The 21,201-nt window shown below is 37.7% G+C and overlaps 1 protein-coding gene across 40 annotated transcripts in view; it reads left to right on the top strand.

The window, feature by feature from the left end:
* Positions 1–21,201, top strand: part of LOC126212861 (zinc finger protein 83-like) — a 1,762,073-nt gene that overhangs the window by 265,067 nt on the left and 1,475,805 nt on the right. For 7 of the 40 annotated variants that reach the window (XM_049940329.1, XM_049940327.1, XM_049940326.1 and 4 more), the window contains exons 1-2: positions 14,315–14,607; positions 15,240–15,329. In XM_049940329.1, the coding sequence (XP_049796286.1) occupies positions 14,521–14,607; positions 15,240–15,329 (177 nt within the window). In that variant the 5' untranslated portion in view covers positions 14,315–14,520. The other 33 variants (XM_049940336.1, XM_049940333.1, XM_049940337.1 and 30 more) reach the window with 17 other exon arrangements.

Below are 21,201 nucleotides of genomic sequence, written 5' to 3'. Positions count from 1 at the left end.
GACCTTCCCTGCATGATCCGCACTTATGTAGAATTTTGAAAATTGATGGCAGGTCAAACCCAACAGTTGAGACCATGTGTTTATTTGATGAAAAGTTGTAGAATATGCTGGAAGTGGAAACTCAAGGCCCAATCATAAATGAGATCCAAGCAGTGTCGTCAGCAAGAAAACTGTCTGATAGAGAGGCAGGGGGAGAAAGGGATTGTGGAAGTATAAGCATGCAGCATAGAAAGGAAGTAATGCTGCAAGGGCCTGCGCCCCGTGGTAGCCACACATGTTCTCAAAAGAAGAGTTGTGACCCCACTGGGGGCAAGCAGCAAGGAGAAATTTGGCCTGTTGTTGACTAGAAGATAATTTTGTATTCACTATCATTACCCAATCTCCACACCTGTTTGCATGGTTTAAGGAAGCTAAGGTTTTAGGCACACCAGATTTAAATCAGCCATACTACCAAATACCCCTATGAGAGTCGTCCAAGGCGTTAACTACATTTAGCACAGATTGGAACTTATATGAATTTCATTGATTTCTGTTCAGCCTTTCAGCAGATGCTGCAGTATTGTAACAACTCCTGAACCAACTCTTCAATGGGATTAAAATTGAATTTCTGTCTCATCACCAAGATAAAATCTATGAAAGATCATTTCTGACATCTTGAGATAGTTTCCAAGAGGTTACACAAGGCCAGCCTTACAGTCAATCCTGACAAGACGAGGTTAGCTAGTCCCTCGATACAGTTCCTTGGGCACGTGGTATGTGCAGAGGGTCCCACTATAGATAGTGCAAAAGTTGGGGTGATTACGAAATTTCTTATGTCCTGTATGCGAAGCAGGTGGAAAGATTTACAGGCATGGCTAGCTTTTTTACTAAATTCATTCCTAGGTTTGCCCAAAAGGCAGCCTACTGAATGCTTTGAGGGAAAAAGGAGTGAAATTTCAGTGAGTTGAGGCTCAAGATGCTGATTCCCTTGCTGTCAAAGAGGCCTTGGCGGCATCACCAGTCTTAGCACTGTCAGATTTTGATAAAACATGCATCGTTCAGACTGATGCATCAAGACAGCTATAGTGGCTGTCCTCCAACGTGAACATTGTGAAGGGTTTGTTCAGTTACCTTTGCTTCGTGTTCACTTAACCACTTTGAGCAACATTATTCTGCTTATGATCTTGAAGCATTAGCAGTCTTATGTTTGAACTCGAGACTAATAATCAGGACCTTACTTGAATGCCAAGGCACCCTAGAAGAACTGGGCAGATAGCTTGATTGCTGACATGAATATCTGCTTTCCAGTTCAGGATAATACTTGTCAAGAGCATGGACAATATGGCCACAGATGCCTTAAGTCGAATGTTTGACAATCAGGACCAGAATGAACAAGATCTGGAGGGATATCGGAAGTTGCCTTATGAGATCAATGCAGTACTGGCTGAGTATCCCATACCAGTTTACAGAATTGAGAATTATCAGAATCGGGATTCAGAGATAGAGCTGGTGATTAACAAGGGCAAGGAGAGCTGCACCTACCTATTGAAGAAAGAACATTTTCATTGTCAAAAGTGGGGTGAAACTCAGGCAAGAGTTGTGGACCCAGCTGCTGCAGCAATTTCTCTTTTACACTACTTTCATGTGTCCCCAATAGGTGGCACCCTGGACTGTTTGAAACTAGGGATAAAGTTGAGGAACATTTTGTTTGGGCAGGTGTGGACAAGAACATAAGAAATTTTGTCAGGAAATGTAAAGAGTGTGCTTCTAGTCAGCCTGCACAGAATATCTTGTCTAGACATATGGTCTCACATCCTATGGAACAAATATTTGTGCCAGCCAGAGTGGCCAAGTGGTTCTAGGCTCTACAGTCTGGAACCGCGCAACCGCTATGGTCGTAGGTTCGAATCCTGCCTCGGGCATGGATGTGTGTGATGTCCTTAGGTTAGTTAGGTTTAAGTAGTTCTAAGTTCTAGGGGACTGATGACGTCAGAAGTTAAGTCCCATAGTGCTCAGAGCCATTTGAAACATTTGAATAAAATATTTCTAAATTTTGTGGGTCCATTACCATGTTCTAAGAAAGGAAATTTATCTATATATATGTCAATATGGATACTGTCTCCAGGTTTACCTGGTTAATAACTAACAGAATGGCTACTGCAATGGTGCCAATAGAGGCTCTGAAAGCTATATTCGGGGTGTTTGGTCCTAGTTGAATTGTGGGGTATCTGATAATGCTACAACTTTCACCTCCAAGGAATTTAATAATTTTTTGTTTGCTATGTGTGTGGGGGGGGGAGGGGGGGGGACATCACCAGACTATGCCATACTATCCCAATCCCTCTCTCTGTCGCTGAAAGGGTCAACCAAAATCTCCAAGCTGCCCATAACACTTACCATCAGGAGATTCAGTCAAAGTGAAATAAAACCTTGAGATGGTTAGCCTATGCCTTTAATACAGTGAGACATGAGAGCCATTTGAATATGTCAGTTTGACTAATATCCACCTATGTCCTGAATTCACCACTGGGCAACTTGTGAAGAACTGAGTATTTGTTAGCTGAGACGTTCTCACCTTCCAACTTTAAAGAGCAATCTCATAAGGCCTGGAGAAACATTCACAAGTCACACTAGAAATGGGTTCAAATGGCTCTGAGCACTATTGGACTTAATATCTGAGGTCATCAGTTCACCAGAACTTAGAACTACTTAAACCTAACTAACCTAAAAACATCACACACGTCCACACCAGAGGCAGGATTCGAATCTGCGGCGTAGCAGTTGCGCAGTTCCAGACTGAAGCGCCTAGAACCACTTGGCCACAGTGGGTGGCAGCAGAAATGGGAATTCCATTACAATCAGAAGAGACTACCTTGAAATACCATGCAGAGGACAGAGCTTTTTGGAAGAATTTTGCAGCCAACAGCAAGGACAAAAATTCTTCAGAAACTACTGCCCTGATTTAAGGGTCCCTTCATCATTCAGGGGGTTTGTTACACTGCTCACAGCTGTTACACTGCTCACCAGAGTGGTGAGGTCCTTGACGCACCCATAAGACAGGTCAGACCATTTGCTTTGTAGGCTTCATCCACTGGGTATGGCTCACTTGCACAGGTAACACAGACTTTTGTGGGGGAAGGTTCCCCAGTTGGTTTCCTCCTCTGGCAATGTGCATTTTTCAACATTGAGGTTCTACCACAACTCCTGTGTATACCATGGTGTGTTGGTCCTGCCTAGATGTGTGAGTGGTTGTGCAGTGATGTTTCAGTGTCAAAGGTGACAGCCTAGGTATTACAAGCGAGGCTGGACACTGCAGCTGCTGAAGCAGGGGATGAAAGTGGACGCCGGGAGGCCGCAGAGAAGAAACATACATCTTGTACTGGCAGTCAAGAATATCATCATAAAAAGGGTCAAAGGTTGGGTGGCCTGGCATAGAAGAAAGCCGTCACGCATACTTACTGAGTAGGATGTCATACTGGTCTGACAGTGGTAGTTCAGCGGCATCTGCATAGAGACTCAACAGGGCTAGTACGGAAGGCACCAGTGGTGAGACGGATCCCCAAATGATGTATTGTATTTAGGTGGTGTAAGATAGATGGCCATGCAGATGAGTAGATAATGCATCCATAATCCAACTTGGAGCAGACAAGAGATCGATAGAGGCGGAGGAGGACAGTCCTGTCAGCTCCCAAAGAAGTATCTCTCAATACAGTCAGGATAGTAGAGACAGTAATTTGTAGCCAAGATTTGTGGTTAAGCTCAGGCAATTGTTCTCATTGTCTTTCTTGAATGCTGCTGGCAGAGATTGATTAAACGTTGAACTTACTTTATACTTTAAGAAGACAATGCTAACAGACCACACTGGTTGACTATGAGATCTAAGACAGCTAAGTTGATTCCTCAGGTTCTTGGTGGTGTTTTTTATCATATTAAAGTGCAGTTAATGACTGCAGATTGCTAACATTATTGTTCAACTGTGTGTGACATGTTGATATCCTTGTCTTATTTAGTGGTGCAGCCATTGTGAGTTACTGTAAGGACTGCCTCTGACAACAGCTGTGCTTCACAGCCTTGTTGCTAAGAATAACTACAAAAGCATGTCCACTGTAGTAAAATGATGGAAGCAGTGAAGTGCTGCATTACCTGAGTTAGTAAATTTTAAGAAAGAGTGCTGACCACAACCGACAAGCTGGGTATGATTACATGGGCTTATTTAACATCATTTTGCACAGCAACTTAGTGTCCAAATGGTTACTGCCGGTTCGGCTTCACTTGCATAGCTATGCCCCATTAAGGTTAAACTATTGCAATGCAGTTGTGGCTCTGAGAATGTATAGTGTGTCTGCGTGACTTTTTTAATGTAGTGGCCATTGAGCTTGGCCAGTATTAATTTAGTGTAGTAAATTTTAAAAAGCCTTGTTGCTAAGTTGTGTTAGCCCATGCTGTTCAAATCGAGTAATCATGTCCTTCACCATTATAAAGTTCTTTTAGCATAATAAGTTGTAAAAGCCTCATTGCTAAAGATGGCGACCTGTTAGTTTCATTTAGTAATCATGCATTTGGCCACTGTTAAGTTTAAGTTGTAAGCACCTTGTTGCTAAAGCCTGATTCCATTTTGCTTGCCATTTATGTGTTTGATGGTTAAAACATTACCCTAGTATTGAATGGTCTACTGCCCTTTCTTGTTCTGTGATATTTATACTTACCATGGGGCTAAGTAGTTCGCATTTGGTCATGGGCTACCCCCATTAGAGCTTAAAAGGTTGATAAAAAAACTTAACTATTCATTGGAAACTTAAGTTGTTTAGCTCACTGCTATCTTACTTCCAGAATGAAGGTAGTGATTGTGGTCCTAGTTTCACGGATACTGCTGCAGTGGTTTGCACATTTGGTGTGTGTTCAAGGCTCACCATCTGATCTTGCGGGAAGCTTTCCTGGGAGGAGGGTGGGGTTGTGGGTCAGCCAAGATCCCGAGCTCCATCAGGATTGAGACAGCATTCACTTCCTGCCATACAGTGGGCGACGGGTGTTGAACATCTGAGAGAGGCTGATTTTTAACTGTTGAAACCCATTGAAAAAAAAATTAGAAAGACCAATTACATTCTAGCTTCAATACTTAATAATCAAGCCCTCCAGTCCTACATTATCACAAACAGCAGTTTCATCAGAAAAGGAAAGTCATTATTCATTAAGGCAGCTGTAGTTAAAGCAGGTAATTACACTAAAGACTTACTACAGTATTTACAGAGCGCATTTGTTCACTGAAAGATACCATAAGTGATGTACATCCTAGAGAAATATCAGACACTGATGACATATACAACTGTAGCAGTAGAACTGAAAACAAAACAGATGAAGAACATACAATACTAAAAATCCCACATATAAACCATACCATGAAGAAATTAGGGGAAGTATACTACAACCCTTAATACACATGCTGATTGCTGTGTTATAGGAAGGCATATTAGCAGAATCACTAAAAACAAGTAGAGTACAGCCAGTATTTAAGAAAATATAAAGAAGTTAATTTTGAGACTACAGGCCAATATCACTGATCCCCAATTTTGCTAAACTGTGTGAAATGATAATAAAGAATAAAATTTCAAGTAATGTACTCATCACAATATGGTTTCATAGAAGGGAAATCAACAATAACGTAATCAACAGATTTAGAAGACCATATTCTGAGTTCACTTGACAGGCAACAGGAGATCTGTGGGATCTTTGTGGACCTATATAAATTATTTGACTACATAAATAATTCTAGGATAATGGAGAAACTCTATCAGTGTCGGATTCAAGGGAAATGCTATGAGATAGTCAAATTGCATATTACGAATAGAAAACAGTAAACAGAAATGAGACGTATAAGTGGAGAAAATATAATTAATTACAGATCTGAATTACAAATTATGAGACATCATATGGCACAAGGTTCAGTGCTTGGGTCAATACTGTCTATTCTCAATGTCACAGGTTCCCAAAATTTTCCTCTGATGGAACATAGTGAAAATCCTGGTCCATTGATGGAACACCTTATTTATTTTGAAGGTCAATAATATTTCAAAAAATTAGAGAGATTTATTTTAGTCAGTGATAACTTCAATTTTAAATCATAACACAGAAATCATAATAAATTTTTAACATGTGATTAGTATAACCAAAGTGTCAACAGAGGGAAGAGAGGGAGGGGGATGTGGAAAAGGTGGGAGTGGGAAGAGGAAAGGGGAGAGAGGGAGAGAAGGGGGGGAGGGGGAGGGAGAGAGAGAGAGAGAGAGAGAGAGAGAGAAAACATGACTCCCCTAGCTTTTCATTGAGCAGTTATTAACGTCCCATGGAACACAATTTGGGAAATCCTGCTCAACATAACTGACATCCCAGACTGTATAAAACAGTTACTTACAACGTATGCTGATGAGATTACCATTGTATGTGTAGATGAGACAAAGGGAGCTTAAAATGGAAGCACTCATACATACTGAAACCGCAAATAAATATCTAGTACAAAACAATATTCTTATAAATCAGTCTAAAACATTGTGACACTTCCTGGCAAATTAAAACTGTGTACTGGACCGAGACTCAAACTCCCGAGTTCAAATCTCAGTCCAGCACACAGCTGTAATCTGTCATGAAGTCTCATATCAGTGCACACATTGCTGCAGAGTGAAAATTTCATTCTTAAAGCAATGTGTGTATAATGTAAATATTAAACACTGAGGCAATTAAAAGGCAAGTGACAAAAATTTTTAGGAACTATTATAGGTGAGCATTTAACATGGGGAGAGCACATAGATGTACTGTGCAAAATGATAAACAAAGATTTTCTTCATACGGGAAACTGCAAAAGTTGTGGATGATAAAGTTCTCAGAGCAATGAACAATATAACTTGTTTCCATATTAATCCTACTCAATTTGTGAATGGGGAAGAGCACAAGATAGCTGCTTAAGAACAATATTTAAAATTCATGAAAGCACTGAGATGAATAGCCAAAAAACCACCCCGACAAATTTGTAGACAAGCTTTTGTACATCAAAAACAAAAACTTATGAACGTGCACTCACTGTATATATATCACAATATGATGACAATGAGAGTAAATGTTAAAACACCTACCAAACATGGAGGTACATTACATTCTAGCTAGAGGGAAGGAAAATAATTACACAAGACAGTGGAATCTCAAACTAATAATAACAGACAGATGGTTCTTTAAGAAGTTTCAAAAATCAATTAAGGAACTAAAGAAATTAAATGTATTTTACAATAATTTAAAAGTTTATCTTCCAGGGAGATGTGTATACGGTATGAGTGACGTTAAATATCAAATTAAATATTAACTGTTACATTCAAACAGAAAATATGTAATAACCTCATATGTGCCCATACAATGTCATCCTGATTTCTTTGCTATACATTTACTGTATACATAAAATTGTATGATTCACCCTATACTCTCAGTTGAAAATTATCATCTAAAGTCCACAGGCAGGGAATAACCAAACGTTACATTTCTATTGTCACTGTGACATACACATTAAAGGTGGCATTTTTCTGACCACTACACAAGAAATAAATTTTACAGTGGCTGGGGAACACAGAGCATCCATTGACAGGCACTAATTTACAGCTCACTGTTTCTGAAGAGATACATAAAAACATAGTTCAAATGACAGAAAATAAGAATTATTGTGAGGTTATTGTTAATCTTTTATGCAGTTTAAACATCATAGTTTCTGTACATCACAAGGAAGTGTATCATACGTTGAACACTATGGAAGACACACTTTGCTTATCCACATAAAGTGTAACTCAAGTGTTATGTATACATTATTCCTCTCAATTTTGGCTTGAAGCAACAACAGTGGCTCAATGTCCCAAAAATAGAAAATAGTCTCTGTTGCAAGTGTTGTATTAATATTGACACATTTTCCATTCTTAGCTTACCTTCAGATTACCTTAAACCATCGAGACCACATTAGACATATTTTATTTATCAATTTGTGTTCCGTTGATCCAGTATACAAGAGAACTGCATGGATTTGGAACAAGTCATAATTATATATGAGGACAGTACTTATAGTTGCTAATAGATGCAAATTGTAATATGAATACAGGAACAAAATATGCAAATAATTACCAGCTTAGACATTTCCAATCGTGAACAGAGGTATACAACAATCAAATAACACACTAAAATTATTCAACAATACAAATTTGATAGAACTGAAGTTCATCAGCAGCCTGAGTGAAAATTTCTGTGCTAATGTAAGTAACTGTATTCCACTACAAATTGGTAATAGTAAATATTAGACGTACAATGTGTGTCTTATCTAAATTTCATTGTAGAAATGTTTATATTAAAGAATTCATGAAGAGGGTAATGGGAGTTTTCCAGAAGATAATCCTTTAATTTACTTTTAAACTGTGGTATTATACTGGTGTTTTTTCCCCCATTGCCTGATGGGAGAGCATTAAACACCATTAATAATTGAGTAATGACTCCCTTTTGTACTAGACAAGTTTTTTCTATCAACCTCAAGTCATGTTTTAACCTTGTGTCATAGTCATGAAACACGCTATTGGCTTTGCACATGGGGAGGTTCTTAATTAAAAGGCGCATAAAGGATAGGATGTATTGTGAGGTCATTGTTAATCTTTTATGCAGTTTACAATATTTCTCCATGAATGTCTTCTGTTAACTGACCTTATAATTTGGCTTGTTCTTTTCTGAATGACAAATACTTTATTTTCCATTGGTTGATCACCCCAAATATTATGCTATTGGACAACAATGGATGAAAATAGCAAAAATAACCAATCTTACCATCATCAGTATTAGCAGTTGCTGCTATAATATGTAGAGAATAAGTTGCTCAAATAAGTCTTTTTCTGAAGTCCAGAATGTGGCAAGACCAATTTGGTTTATTAGGGATGAGGAGGCTTATAATTTTTGAAGAATAAACTTTCTGTGTATTATGCTCATTACAGCTTAGATTTATGCCCTCCTGAACTTTGAGACCCATCAAAATGAATGTACATTTATTTCCAGCTGGACCACTTATGAAGATCATGGAACACAAAGTTGGCACATGTTGTAATGTCATCATCTGGTATTTTTTTCAACTAAAAGAGGTGTATCATCCGCAAAGAGAGTAAATTTGCTGGTAGCCTTTGTACAAAGAGAAACATCATTAATAAAAATAAGAATTTAAAAGCTGTCATATCAAAGGCGTTTAAATATGACTAATGTGGTCTCTTACAGTAACTGCAAGAAAGAAGTCATTACTAATAAAACACTTGCAACAGAGGCATTTTTCTATTTTTCAAACATTTAAGTATTATGATAAATGAAAAAATAATAGTAATAATAAAATAAGAAATAAAGAAAGAAAAACAACAATAAATGTATAGTGACTTTGCTGAATAAAACCAGTTGCCTACTGTCAAGCAATTTTACAGATAAAGAAAAAAAAAAAGGTTGAAATTGAGCTTGAACCTCCTGCAGGCTCACTGTTTTATCTATTTTGGGAACATCTTAATTTATACTATTATCCAAGAAGTTTAAATCCTGTTCTTATTAATGTAAATAAGAACATTACATGATTTTTACTACATCATTTACGCAGCACTTGAAAAACATTATCTCTAGGCTCATATGTCATTATGAAGATTGTTAACTATGTTATACTATTTAATTTAGTTGACCCACAGAAAATGAATATTAGCAGCCTGTGAAGTTCATTTTTAGCAGACAATTTTCTATCCTTTCTTAACACAGCCATTTTCTGGTACGTTCCTTGTACACATTCAAAATTTTATAGCCCTACCCAATTTAGAAAAATCACTGCAATATTCGAACCTCTAACCATTCACTAGATTCAAGCACACATACAGCATCGTAAAACAACCTATTATTGATCAGCAAAAACATTTTATCTGGTTAATTTTCTCTTACTAAACTGATTACTGAAACAGCTTACTGCTTTATGGTCATGGTGAAAGTTCTGATGTCATGCAATGCTCTTTCTCAGTGAAAAATACATTTACCTCTTGGCTCTTCCTGAACCATTTGCATTTACACATTTGTACAAAAGAACTATCGCATTACGCTTGTATTAAACTGCCCTGCAACTTGCACTGTTAACACATTCTTTGCAGACCTATAGCACAGAACAGAGTAATTAAATGAATGCCCAAAGCGTTCTGATTGGCATCAATTAATACCTACTACAGCTTATCCTTTCTTTGCATTTCCATATAACTAATACTCGAAATATGACTATAAACACTTCAATCCAAAATATTCATTATTACACAATAGCTAATGTTATAATCTAGAGAAGCTGCAATCAGATTGCTATTGTCCCTAGTCATCTCTTCACAAATATTATTGCCACACATGAGGGTATGCAAGGCAATATGAGCACAAAAATACTGACAATGTGTATCTAATCCGTAACGAAGTATTTTAACAATTACTTTCACATTTATTGGAGATAGCGGCATAAACTGCAGCAGAAATTACACACAATAAATCACAGTTAAGTCGTTAGTTTTGTGAAGTTACAGAATATACACGCACAAATGTTATTGTATGTATCAAGAACAGCGTCTTGACTAGGCGCTATACATACAGGACCTTGGGTTTTCCATAAATGTACAGCATACGTATGTAATACATACCACAATATTACTGGGTAAATTATCATCCCTCTTTCGGAATTGGAAAACTTACATGCTGTTAGAAAATAAGTCTGATGGCTTTTTTGCATTAACCATTATTCCATACTATATTCACGCACTGTACCAAACTACTATCACTTCGCCGGGTTGACCGAAGCAGTCGATCCCACCCGTTAGCTTTGACCCGTGACGTAAGGCTGTTGTGGTGTGTGACGTCACGACGGCGCGGAATTTAGTTTGTGAGAGTGGCATGTTTGTAGGTGTCGTTTTGATGCGATCGGTGGTGCTCTCTGGTGGTGTGTTAGGTGATGTTTTTGGTTTAGTTTGCGAGTGTGGTGTCGTGTGTGAATTTTGGTAAATTGCTTTTTTTATGTCATTGGTAGGTATGGATATGACTGACAGGATCAACAGTTTTCGGTTGTCGGCCATGGTGGGAGACAGTGCGTTGTCTCTAAAAAAAATTTCTTCAACTATTCGGATTTTTGGATGAAGTCGTGAAGTGTTCAGTATGTCGTGAAGAAATGAGGCTTACTTAAAGTTCCGGCATCTCGGACCAGGGACGGCTTTATGTGGAGATGTAAGGATAACAGGTCAAGTGAAGTGTTCGATCCCAATGTGTGGCTGTTGGTATTGGGAGATGTTTTTAGGCTATATAGGTCAAGGGAAGTGTTCAATCTCAATTTATGTGATCGGGAACTGCTGTTGAGTTGTATAGGTCAAGGGAAGTGTTCGATCCCAATTTGTGAGTTCGGGAGCTGCTGTTGAGCTATATAGGTCTAGGGAAGTGTTCAAATCCAGATGATATTGTGTTTAGTGGTATTTGGGGTGTTTTGTGAAGTCTGTTTTTTTTCGTCGTTTTGCGTGGTTTTGTTTGAGGGTGGGTCTGTAAATTCGTTTATATTTAGTTTGTCCCCACGCAAAAACCCCTTTTTTCCCGCGCTTGTCCCGTTAGTGTCATTAGGCTTTTTGTGGAACGTGTGTGTGTTTCTTTTTCGATGTATTTTCGTCCTCATAATGTGTAAGTAACTACTTAATATGCGCCATATTGGAATCGCTGTTTATGGGGAGGATGCTAAGTTCACCGGACTTGGATACGATGTGACGTCATTATGACGTATACACGCTACATCGAAAACGATAGAAACCGTATATCGACTATTCGACCCAAAGGTTTCGAGAGATTGTGACAGGGTAGCGCTGTGCTCTGCGCCATTCGTTTAAATGTGTTTTGCGTTCCTTGCGTTTAAATCATGTATTGTACTGTGGTTGTGTCCTGTGCGTTGTTTTTCGTTTGCTCGTCTCTAATTATGTGTTCAGCATTCGAGAGACTAATGAGAGGAAAGCTTACCACCATGGAATGCTTTGACACTATCATACCACCATGGAATGCTTTGACACTGCATTCAATCATTTCATACGTCAATCAGTACTAGACACTAACCTTTGGTTAAGATTACATTGAGAAATCCACTTCCCCTCGTATTTCATCTCCGGTCGACGATTTTTCTTTTTAAGTTCGAAATTCAATCATTCTACACATCAGTCATTACTGGACACTAAGGTACCTGTCTCTGCGGTCCGAGTATAAAATTACTATGAATTATGGTTGATAAAAGACTATCTTTGGATGTACATATAAATTACTTAGCTAACAAACTTGCACGAGTTCTCTTTCAGCTATATAAATTAAGAAAAAAAAGTCTGCAAGCGTATGCTGCTACAATCTAATATGTACTGACAAGACCAATTGTATGAAACCATACTAAAATGTTGATAATAAATAAATATTATTTTCGGCGTAACCATTCAATACAACAATCACACAATCTAATCTGGTCGGGACATAAGAAGACTTAACTTTTTTACGTGATGTTTTCAAGGCCACGGTCACGAATATTTCTATTAGTATCCAGCTCTTTTATTTTGGCGAAATACATATACGCTGCCACACTGAGCTGTTTTCAGAATCGCACGTGTCAAAACAAACCACTAGCTGATTACAGTTTAGAATCTCGTACGTTTATAAAAGTCGATAGGTGTGTTAATCGACTAAAGCGTAAATACGTCATAATGACGTCACATCATATCCAGGTTGGGTGAATTTAGCATCCTCAGGTTTATGGTCGTTTCCGCCATATTTGTGACGTCATAGGTCAAAGCAGACGGGCGGGATCGGACGCTTCCGTATTTCCCAACGAAAACAACACCAATAATAATAACAAGACTTTCACCAAAAGTTACTATGGCATCATAACATGACATTCGAAACTGCTTCACGAGACGCGAGCAAATGTAACTGTATCAGATTATGAGTTTACTGTTATTTCAGATTAATTCGTTGTTTTTATTCATTCATATATGCAATCTGTTGATTTTGTTTAATATCTGGGATTATGGAAGACCTTACGTCAACATCAGTTTAGACTCAAGACTGAAGACTCCTACAGATCTACCAACAAGCCAAGGAAAACGTATTGCGTTCAAAGAAAACGAGCTGCGGAAGAGGTGAAGGTGAACCTATCTTGTAATTCCATCCATTGATGATGAATACCTTTGGTTGTATAACAGCAAGCAAAGACAAATTCTTATTTGTTTAACTCTTAGACGTTTTCGAGTGAGTCCTACGATCATCAAGGGGCTCATTTATTTTAATAGTATTAAATACTGACGTTTATGTGACTGTCTGACCTATGTAGTATAGCTGGTATTTTCCTCTAGTTCGTCATTTTTTGTGATTCCGCTTTTTCATGCCTCTAGAGAGAATGTAAAATATGCTTTGCAATATCCACAGAGTCACTGCTTGTCGAACTTGCATCAAAAATGGAAAAATACGAACTACAACCCCAAGATGAAAACATCTTTCGAGTTAGGTACTCATCATTAAGCAGCCATTCTTGATTCTAGCAAAGTGGTCGCGATCTTGTAGCCAGTAGAATAAATAAAAACTGCGTCCTCCGAGCAATAAAAAAGTGAGGAGGATTATATACATGAAAGAACGAAAGACTAAAATTTATTTTCGAACATAAACCCAACTACAATTTCCTTTCTATTATAACTGGGTAGGACACATAAAGCAACTTGTGAGTATATTTTTATGAAACACTCGTATCTATTTCTATCAATATCGTAACAGTTTAATATGATTTAGGCGACAAACTTCACTGCGATTTTATCGACATCTGAATAACTGTGGTTGGGTGACGTTTGGAAAATGTGGTGACGGAGTGTCGAGAGGGACAGCTTGTGCAGTTGTTTTAGGTTATGTTACCTCGATAAAACGTCGCTGTTAACTTCTATGAAGTTGCAAGTTATGAAAAATATTACATGTGCGTAGGCCCATATCGTCTTGTGAAGTGCCCGGTAATTTGTCCACATGACATCTATGCATATGTTCTCCCGTAGTTTGTAAAAGGCAGTATCTTTACCTTGCGATCTCAAGTTAAAATGAAAATCGTCGTTAAATACTTTGTGATGGGCGAGAGAAGACGTGTAATGAAATTCGTACAGTCACTATACTAGTATGTTTATGTTAACTTGCTTACCGCCGCTGATGATGTACCTAGTTGTGAAGAGACAAGAAGTGTGTTAGCTGTGTAGCTGCTCCGGATTATTGCGTGTGAAGTTGGGTACTAATCTTAGTATTTCAGATTCAAATACCAGTAATTTATACATCTTATCAGATAATGTTTGTATTGGAATGAAAGAAAATGCTGTAGAAGGTATTAGGCCGTGTCTGTGGTTTACTGTGGCTGTTCAGAAAGTTTTGAGCACTTCTCTAGTATGAACTTAAGTACGGGAATTATTAAGATTCCGCCGTGGCAGTAGTTGTTCTACATTTGTATATACAGCAATGATGGGGATGAAATGCATATTAAATTACCGTCTGAAGGCTGCTGAATTCAGAAGGGGCAGAATTTCATTTTATGCCTGCAACTTAGTGAGTAAACAGTGTATAGAATGACATCTGTGTTCAGAGATTAAGCCTTTCAGTGTCTTATATGCGATTAAGAAATTCTCTTTTGTTCTTGGTTATATCAGTAAGAATCGGATTATAAATCTGTTGGATGACAGCATTCATTACCAAACGTCCATAATATATTTAAAAACATTGAGCTCACAGAAGGCTGCAAGCTTCATTTCAAATTTTCTCATCATATGTTAAATTGAAGTTGTCTGTAGTAAATTGTTTTAGTAGGAAAAATCACTTTGCTTGTATGAGTCGCTTTGCATGGCCATATTGCTGAAATTAGAATTCATTTGGAAAGCTAAATATTCATGTCTCATAATGCCTACATTATTATAGTGTACCATTGGCCCCTGTTTCAAAGAAACATCAATAATCATTTTTTTCCATTGCATGTGAATTTGATCTGACATTTTGAGGTAATTTGTTTCAACTCTTCTTAAGCAGAGAGCTGTCGACCTGTTGTCATTACAATTTGTTTTCTTTACGCAGTGTTAAATTTGTTTTGTGTGCACTGGCTCATATGTTGATGCTGTTCATGAGTTCTCTTATTGTGATAATGAATTTTGAATATGACTGTTTTTATCTGATTCCTTGTTTTTCAGGGCCTTCACACTGCAGCAATGGATTACAGAAACATTATTTGGATAAAAACAGAGCCAACAGATGAGATATCGACTGTGCCAGACTCCACTGTAAGTAGTTTTCTTGTATATCTTACCATTGTTTTAATAATTTCTGTATGTAGTGTTCTGAATGAATAAACATAAATCAGTAATATGGTTGGGAGTAAGAAGAATACAGTGTAATACAGAATCCAGATCTTTTTGTTAAACGTAATGATCCACAACACTGTGAATAAAACGTGTGTGTTGAACATCAGACAGAGGGAATAGTGTGGATTAAATATTTAGCAGAAGCTAGAGAACTTCTTAAATCACTACTCATTGACATTTATAATACATAAGCATAAACATGGAGCTTATTCTGATCTGCTTCTTTTAAATATCAACTTTAATTTGCAGCTAGAAAGTTAGGTAGACTTACAGTAATTTTTTTTATTAACATTCGATGTTTGCTGGCACATAAAATATTTGTTTTGTAAATAAGGTTGAAGAGATGTTTACTGTGATCACTGTTGTGATAATTAAGCTTCTGTATTCTAACATATACATTAGCAGTTCTCTTTGAATATGTAAACAGTATGCCAGTAAATTTCATTTCAGATAAAATTCGTTACTGCACCTCAATAAATAGTTGATAGCACTCTGCTTGCACTGTGATAGATTACAATTTCAATGATATTGTGGGTGAACCAATCGATACCAGGCTTTGGCTGTAACCCTTGGTGGAATGATGTGGCATATGGTGTCATACGTGCACAAGGGTCAACAGAAGCAACCGATTCCACTTTTTGCTTTGACTCATGACATAATGGTGGTGTTGTGATGTTGAGTTGGTTTTACTTGTAGATGTTGAGTTGTTTTTGGATGGTGTCCTGTGAGGGTGGAAGTGGACATGCTGAGTTTTAGGTGTGTACCGAGTTCATTTGAGTTTTGGCTTGTATTGTGCTAATGTGGTCTTCAGTTCAAGTAGTTGGTGGGGCAGTGTGGGTTGTGGAAGTGTTTACAGTGAGTTATTAAGGTCTTTTGTTTATATGTTTGGCATTTTTGTTATGTCTGATTAGATTGGTGTTGGTTGTGCATACAGGGTTCTATGATTTTCATTGATTTTTTTGTTGGGTGTGGATATGACAGTGAAATACATCGTTACATTCTGCGAGGGTGGTGATATGGTGTCTGTCACACAAACAGTTTCTGCAGATGGGTGGTCTTACTGCTGAATGTGTTAGGTGTCACATTTGTGGTGACAATATGAGGTTGACAAGAGTTCCGGTGGCTCAGGCCAGGGACATGTATATGTGATGTCAGTGCGAACATAGCTGGTGATCTATGAGATGTGGTACCTGGTTTGAGAAATCTAGATTAGCCCTGTGGGAGATTGTATTGCTATCTTATTATTTTTGTTGTAAGTCCTTTATAAATATTTCTGCAGATGAGACTGCTGTGAGAGAGAGACCTGTTTTGGATTGGATATCTGTTTGTCGAGAGGTTTGTCCAGAGTACGTGAAATGTAGCAGGAAGTTGGTTGGGCCAGGTGTGGTTGTTGATGAAATTGATAAATCACAGTATGGTAAGAGGAAGTATGGGAGGGGTAGTTCTGTGGTTGGTTTGTGGGTGTTTGGGGGGGGGGGGAGGAGGATGGTTGTTACTTCAGGGGATGGTTGTTACTTCAGGGGATGGGTACGCTGATTGTATTTTTCGGGTTTTACTGAGCTGCAGTAAGAGGTAACTGGTGGGTCTGATTGAAGAATATATTGAGGGGGTAGCAATATTGTTTCTGATGCATTTTCGTTGTATAAGTGTTTGGGGAAGAGGGGCTATAATCATTGAGTAATTAACCACAGTACTGAGTTAAAGGGCTGTGACAGTGAGGCTTGTACTAACATGATAGAGAGGCTTTGGGAGCAATTAAATCAGTTATAAGTAGGGGAAGAGGCACTCTTACAACCTGCAATCTCATTTGGATTACTATTGCTGACAGAACATTTTTTGAGGGGAGGATGTATAGGGAGAAGGTGGTGAGTTAAGGTTTTCTCTCTTTGTGTGTGTGTGGGGGGGGGGCACATGATGGTGAACCTAGGTGGTATTGCTTGAAGGTCTTGTTGGTAAGTAATTTTCATTTTTGTTTCATTCTATAGTGATTGTGATATTTTGTCTGTTCTGTATCTATAGTAGGTTGATTGTGTTTTAATTGATGTAGTGAATATGGAGTATTTGAGTTGTTGGGGTTTTGGTTCCACCTTTGGAGTTGTAGGTGTTGTTTTTTTGTCATCAGCAGCTGCGGTTGAGCTATATAGGTTAAGGGAAATGTCCAATTTCTGAGGTTTTGTTGGTGTAATGGAATGTTGTAATGTAAACTTTTTTTGGATATTATTCGTTTTGGCATAGTGTAGTTATTGTTGCGTATTTGACTTATCCCCACCCTAAAACCCCAATTTTCTGTGGTTGTCCTGTTAGTTTCACTTTATTATTTTTGGAGTGAAACATTGTATCATACTTACTTTTCTTCGTGTTTGTTTGCGTGTGTATTTAGTGACATCATTGTAACCATTTTGTATATGCTGGAAGTAGCCGCTTCCATCTCATGGTTCAGAGCAAACAGTTTGAATTGAATCCTTCTGTAATGCCATACAGAGAGAGATAGTAGAATACTGATAATGTAACTCTGCTTGTATATTATGTTTTGAGTGGAAGTTGCGATGATGACCTTCACTATAGCCCATGCTGCATATTATTTTGTAAGGTGACAGTTGGGTTTTGAGTAGGCAAAACCAAGTCCTCTGCCCTGAGAATAACTATAATTCTTGTTATCACATTTATTTTACCCCTTTTCAATATTTGCAAGTGGTGTATGTTTACTATTTTAATTGTGATGTCAGTTGAGGTGGTTGAGATTGGCAGGTTCAGATTTTCTAGTAAATACCTCTAAAGACTGTGTTATAATTTGATAAGGGAGATAAACTTCAATTAAAATAATAGTCTTATAAGATTAAAGTTGTATTTGATGAATACTAGTTTTGAAGATTTGAACACTGCTTAACAATGGATATGTCACATGGAAGCTTCTCTCACATATTGAGTGGATGGACTGAACCTCCTTGGACCCTTCAAAAACCATATTTAGTATATCATGTTAATTGAAAGCCACTTAGATAGCAAAAATACATAGAACTTCCTACACAGTCTGTGTATTTTATGTCATAAATAGATGCATTTGACCACTCTCCCCACTTTTCCAGCAGTTGTTTTTATTTGTTTGGCCAATATCACACTGTAAGTCATTGTACCAAATGCGTGTTTAACAGGTCAGTGTTCAAACTGAATATTGACGTATTTTATCCCCCTGTGAGGATTGTTCGTTGTAAATGTAGTAGCAGAATGTCACTGTGAATTCAGTGTAAATATTCATGGTAGGAGAAAAAATGTTTCTCTGCTACAGTTCCTTAATGTTGATAGTGGCATGTGCAGTGTTACATGGCTTTATGCTTAATTACAGACTTACTATTTTATCAGTTGATTTGTTTTCACCATGTAACGCCCACTGTGTTAGTTGCTGAGCGATGTATCACTTTTCGTTCTGATGCCGCAACTCTTCTTTTCCTATATCCGTACTACTCTTTATCTATATAAATGATGAACTATTGGTTTTGCCGTTTAACAACTTTTCAATAACTGTGGAAGTATTACAGGCATCGGGTCCCACCTAATGTGTCATCTGCCTATACGTTTTACATGAACCTTTAAAGACTTGATCCATCTGTTTACAAAGAGAAAGCAGAATATCTTTTCCTTTGATGTTGTCCAACAACAACCTAGGAAGCTCGACGCCCTCGCGGCCCAGGCTCTTCCACGGCTCGCAGTAGTTTGCAGCATTAGTTTTATTCCTTGCTCACTTGCCGCTACGTCGAGCTTTCGTGGTGATCGTTGGGCAACGTCTTCCACGTTATCTGCAACATAAATAAATTTTCTTCCCACAGTGTTTCTGAAAACCCAAAAACAAATTTAAAGAACATAATAATAATAATAACTGTTCTTACAGTTATTCGTATAAGTCTTGGTCGATTTAATGAGGGGTGAGACAGGCCTAAGCCTTGTGACACCACACATGCTATGCTACGTAAACTCTTATTGTGACAGGATGTGCTATTACAAAGATGTCAACCCAGTAAGAAATAACAAATAACATTTATTAAAAGTATTTTACAAAATGGTATTTAACTTTGCTAAACTTTGATGTATGACGGATGATGTCCTGAACATGATGCAGTGGTATCTAACTAATTTTGCAGTCTCTTGACAGTCTGATATTGTCACTGATAGAAATCTTTGCAAAGACTCTGTAATTGTTTATGGTTCTCTGTGAACAGCAACTGTAGTGTCAGAAGGTAATCTTCAGAGTATTGTGTGAGAATTGCCAGCACTGAAACTACGGTCTGGCTGCTGGTGCGTAACTGTTTGTTTGTACGCATCTGCATCCCATTGTATTTTGAGTCCATCAGTGGGAAGATCCCTGTCTGCCCAGTGGAGGCAAAAGCTGTGAAGTGTGCAGTTGACATTATTTCCTATTGGCTGTCTACACTATGAGTGGACATACACGATGTGCTGAAGGAGGTGGCACAGAAGCAGGAAGAAATGTGTGTTAGGGAGCACCATCTGGAGGCTGCTCACATGGAACTGATAGATGTCAGGCAAGGGTTTGTGCCTGTATGTTGGTGGCGGCCTCATGTGGTATTTGGTGTGTACTTCTTGCCCAGTACACAAATTTCCTCAAAAAGTATGTTGTGAGGTAGCCCTAAGCAGGTGGCTAACCACTACTGAAGTGTACAAGGCGGAATCCAAAAAGTATCTCCATCACTTCTTTTCTGTTTATGCCCATCCCAAAGAATGATATTGTGGCTGGGCTCCTATTACACAATAGGAGAGACAAAATTTTCATTGCCTTTTAGCCAGCACATATTTACATTCCCAATCTACATCTGCTGCAGTCATATTAATTATTTGTGTGTTAATACTCACACAAAACTTAATCATGTGATGTGCTGTTCATTGTTGATAACAAGTATTATGTATTGTACTTTAATGTCACTGTCAACTTCTGGTGAATTACATTGCTTAAGTTAGGATGTAATGGGAAGTGTAAACATTTTTTTAATAAGTCATTAAAGCCATATTTATTAATTTACAAACCCAAAATTTTACATGTGTAAAGCAGCTGAGTTGTGTTTTAATGGAAAAATATAATAAAATATGCAGGATTAATATTTTTCCAGAAATTGTAGTTTTTAATTTTTTATTGTCTTTTTATAAAAAGCCATAGCTCATTCTAATCATGCAATTAATCTGAAAATTTTATTGTAGGGTCCTGAGAAGGTTATAAAACCACTGAACTACAATTATTCATTTATGGTACAAATTGTATCATTAACAGAGTTTTTAATTTTGCATATCCAAAATTAACTTTTTTTCTACATACAATCATCTAAAAATCAGAATGTAATTGCAGGATCTCGTAGTTTTTAGTTCTAGAGAGACAGCAACACATTTGAACAGTTCCTGAAAATTTCATAGGATTAGCACATGTACTTCTTCAGAAAAGGCTTCTAATAATGTAAGAGATGTAAAACAGAGAAAATGAGGTTCAAAGATTTTCTTCTCATACTTATATATGTAATAAGCTTACCTTAATTTTGAAATCCGCCATGTTTCGCTTCCCTCCTTTTCGAATCTGCCCGGCCTGTATTTGCAGGTAAGACACTGATTTATTAGCTTTCTTGACCCTGCTATTGTCGATGGTGTAAAATACTTTTGTTGTAAACACACCAGGATCTATACCAACTCTCTTCAGCACTTCAAATCTGCCATTATTTCTGTTATTGTAACATAAAACTGCATCATAGACACTTATTTTAAGTACTTCAAGTCCACAGAATGTCCTTTTTGAGTG

The sequence above is a fragment of the Schistocerca nitens genome, chromosome 11 (assembly GCF_023898315.1).
Source record: "Schistocerca nitens isolate TAMUIC-IGC-003100 chromosome 11, iqSchNite1.1, whole genome shotgun sequence".
Classification (NCBI taxonomy): domain Eukaryota; kingdom Metazoa; phylum Arthropoda; class Insecta; order Orthoptera; family Acrididae; genus Schistocerca; species Schistocerca nitens.
Note: the sequence above shows the minus strand (reverse complement) of the source record. Positions and strands in the feature narration are given on the sequence as shown.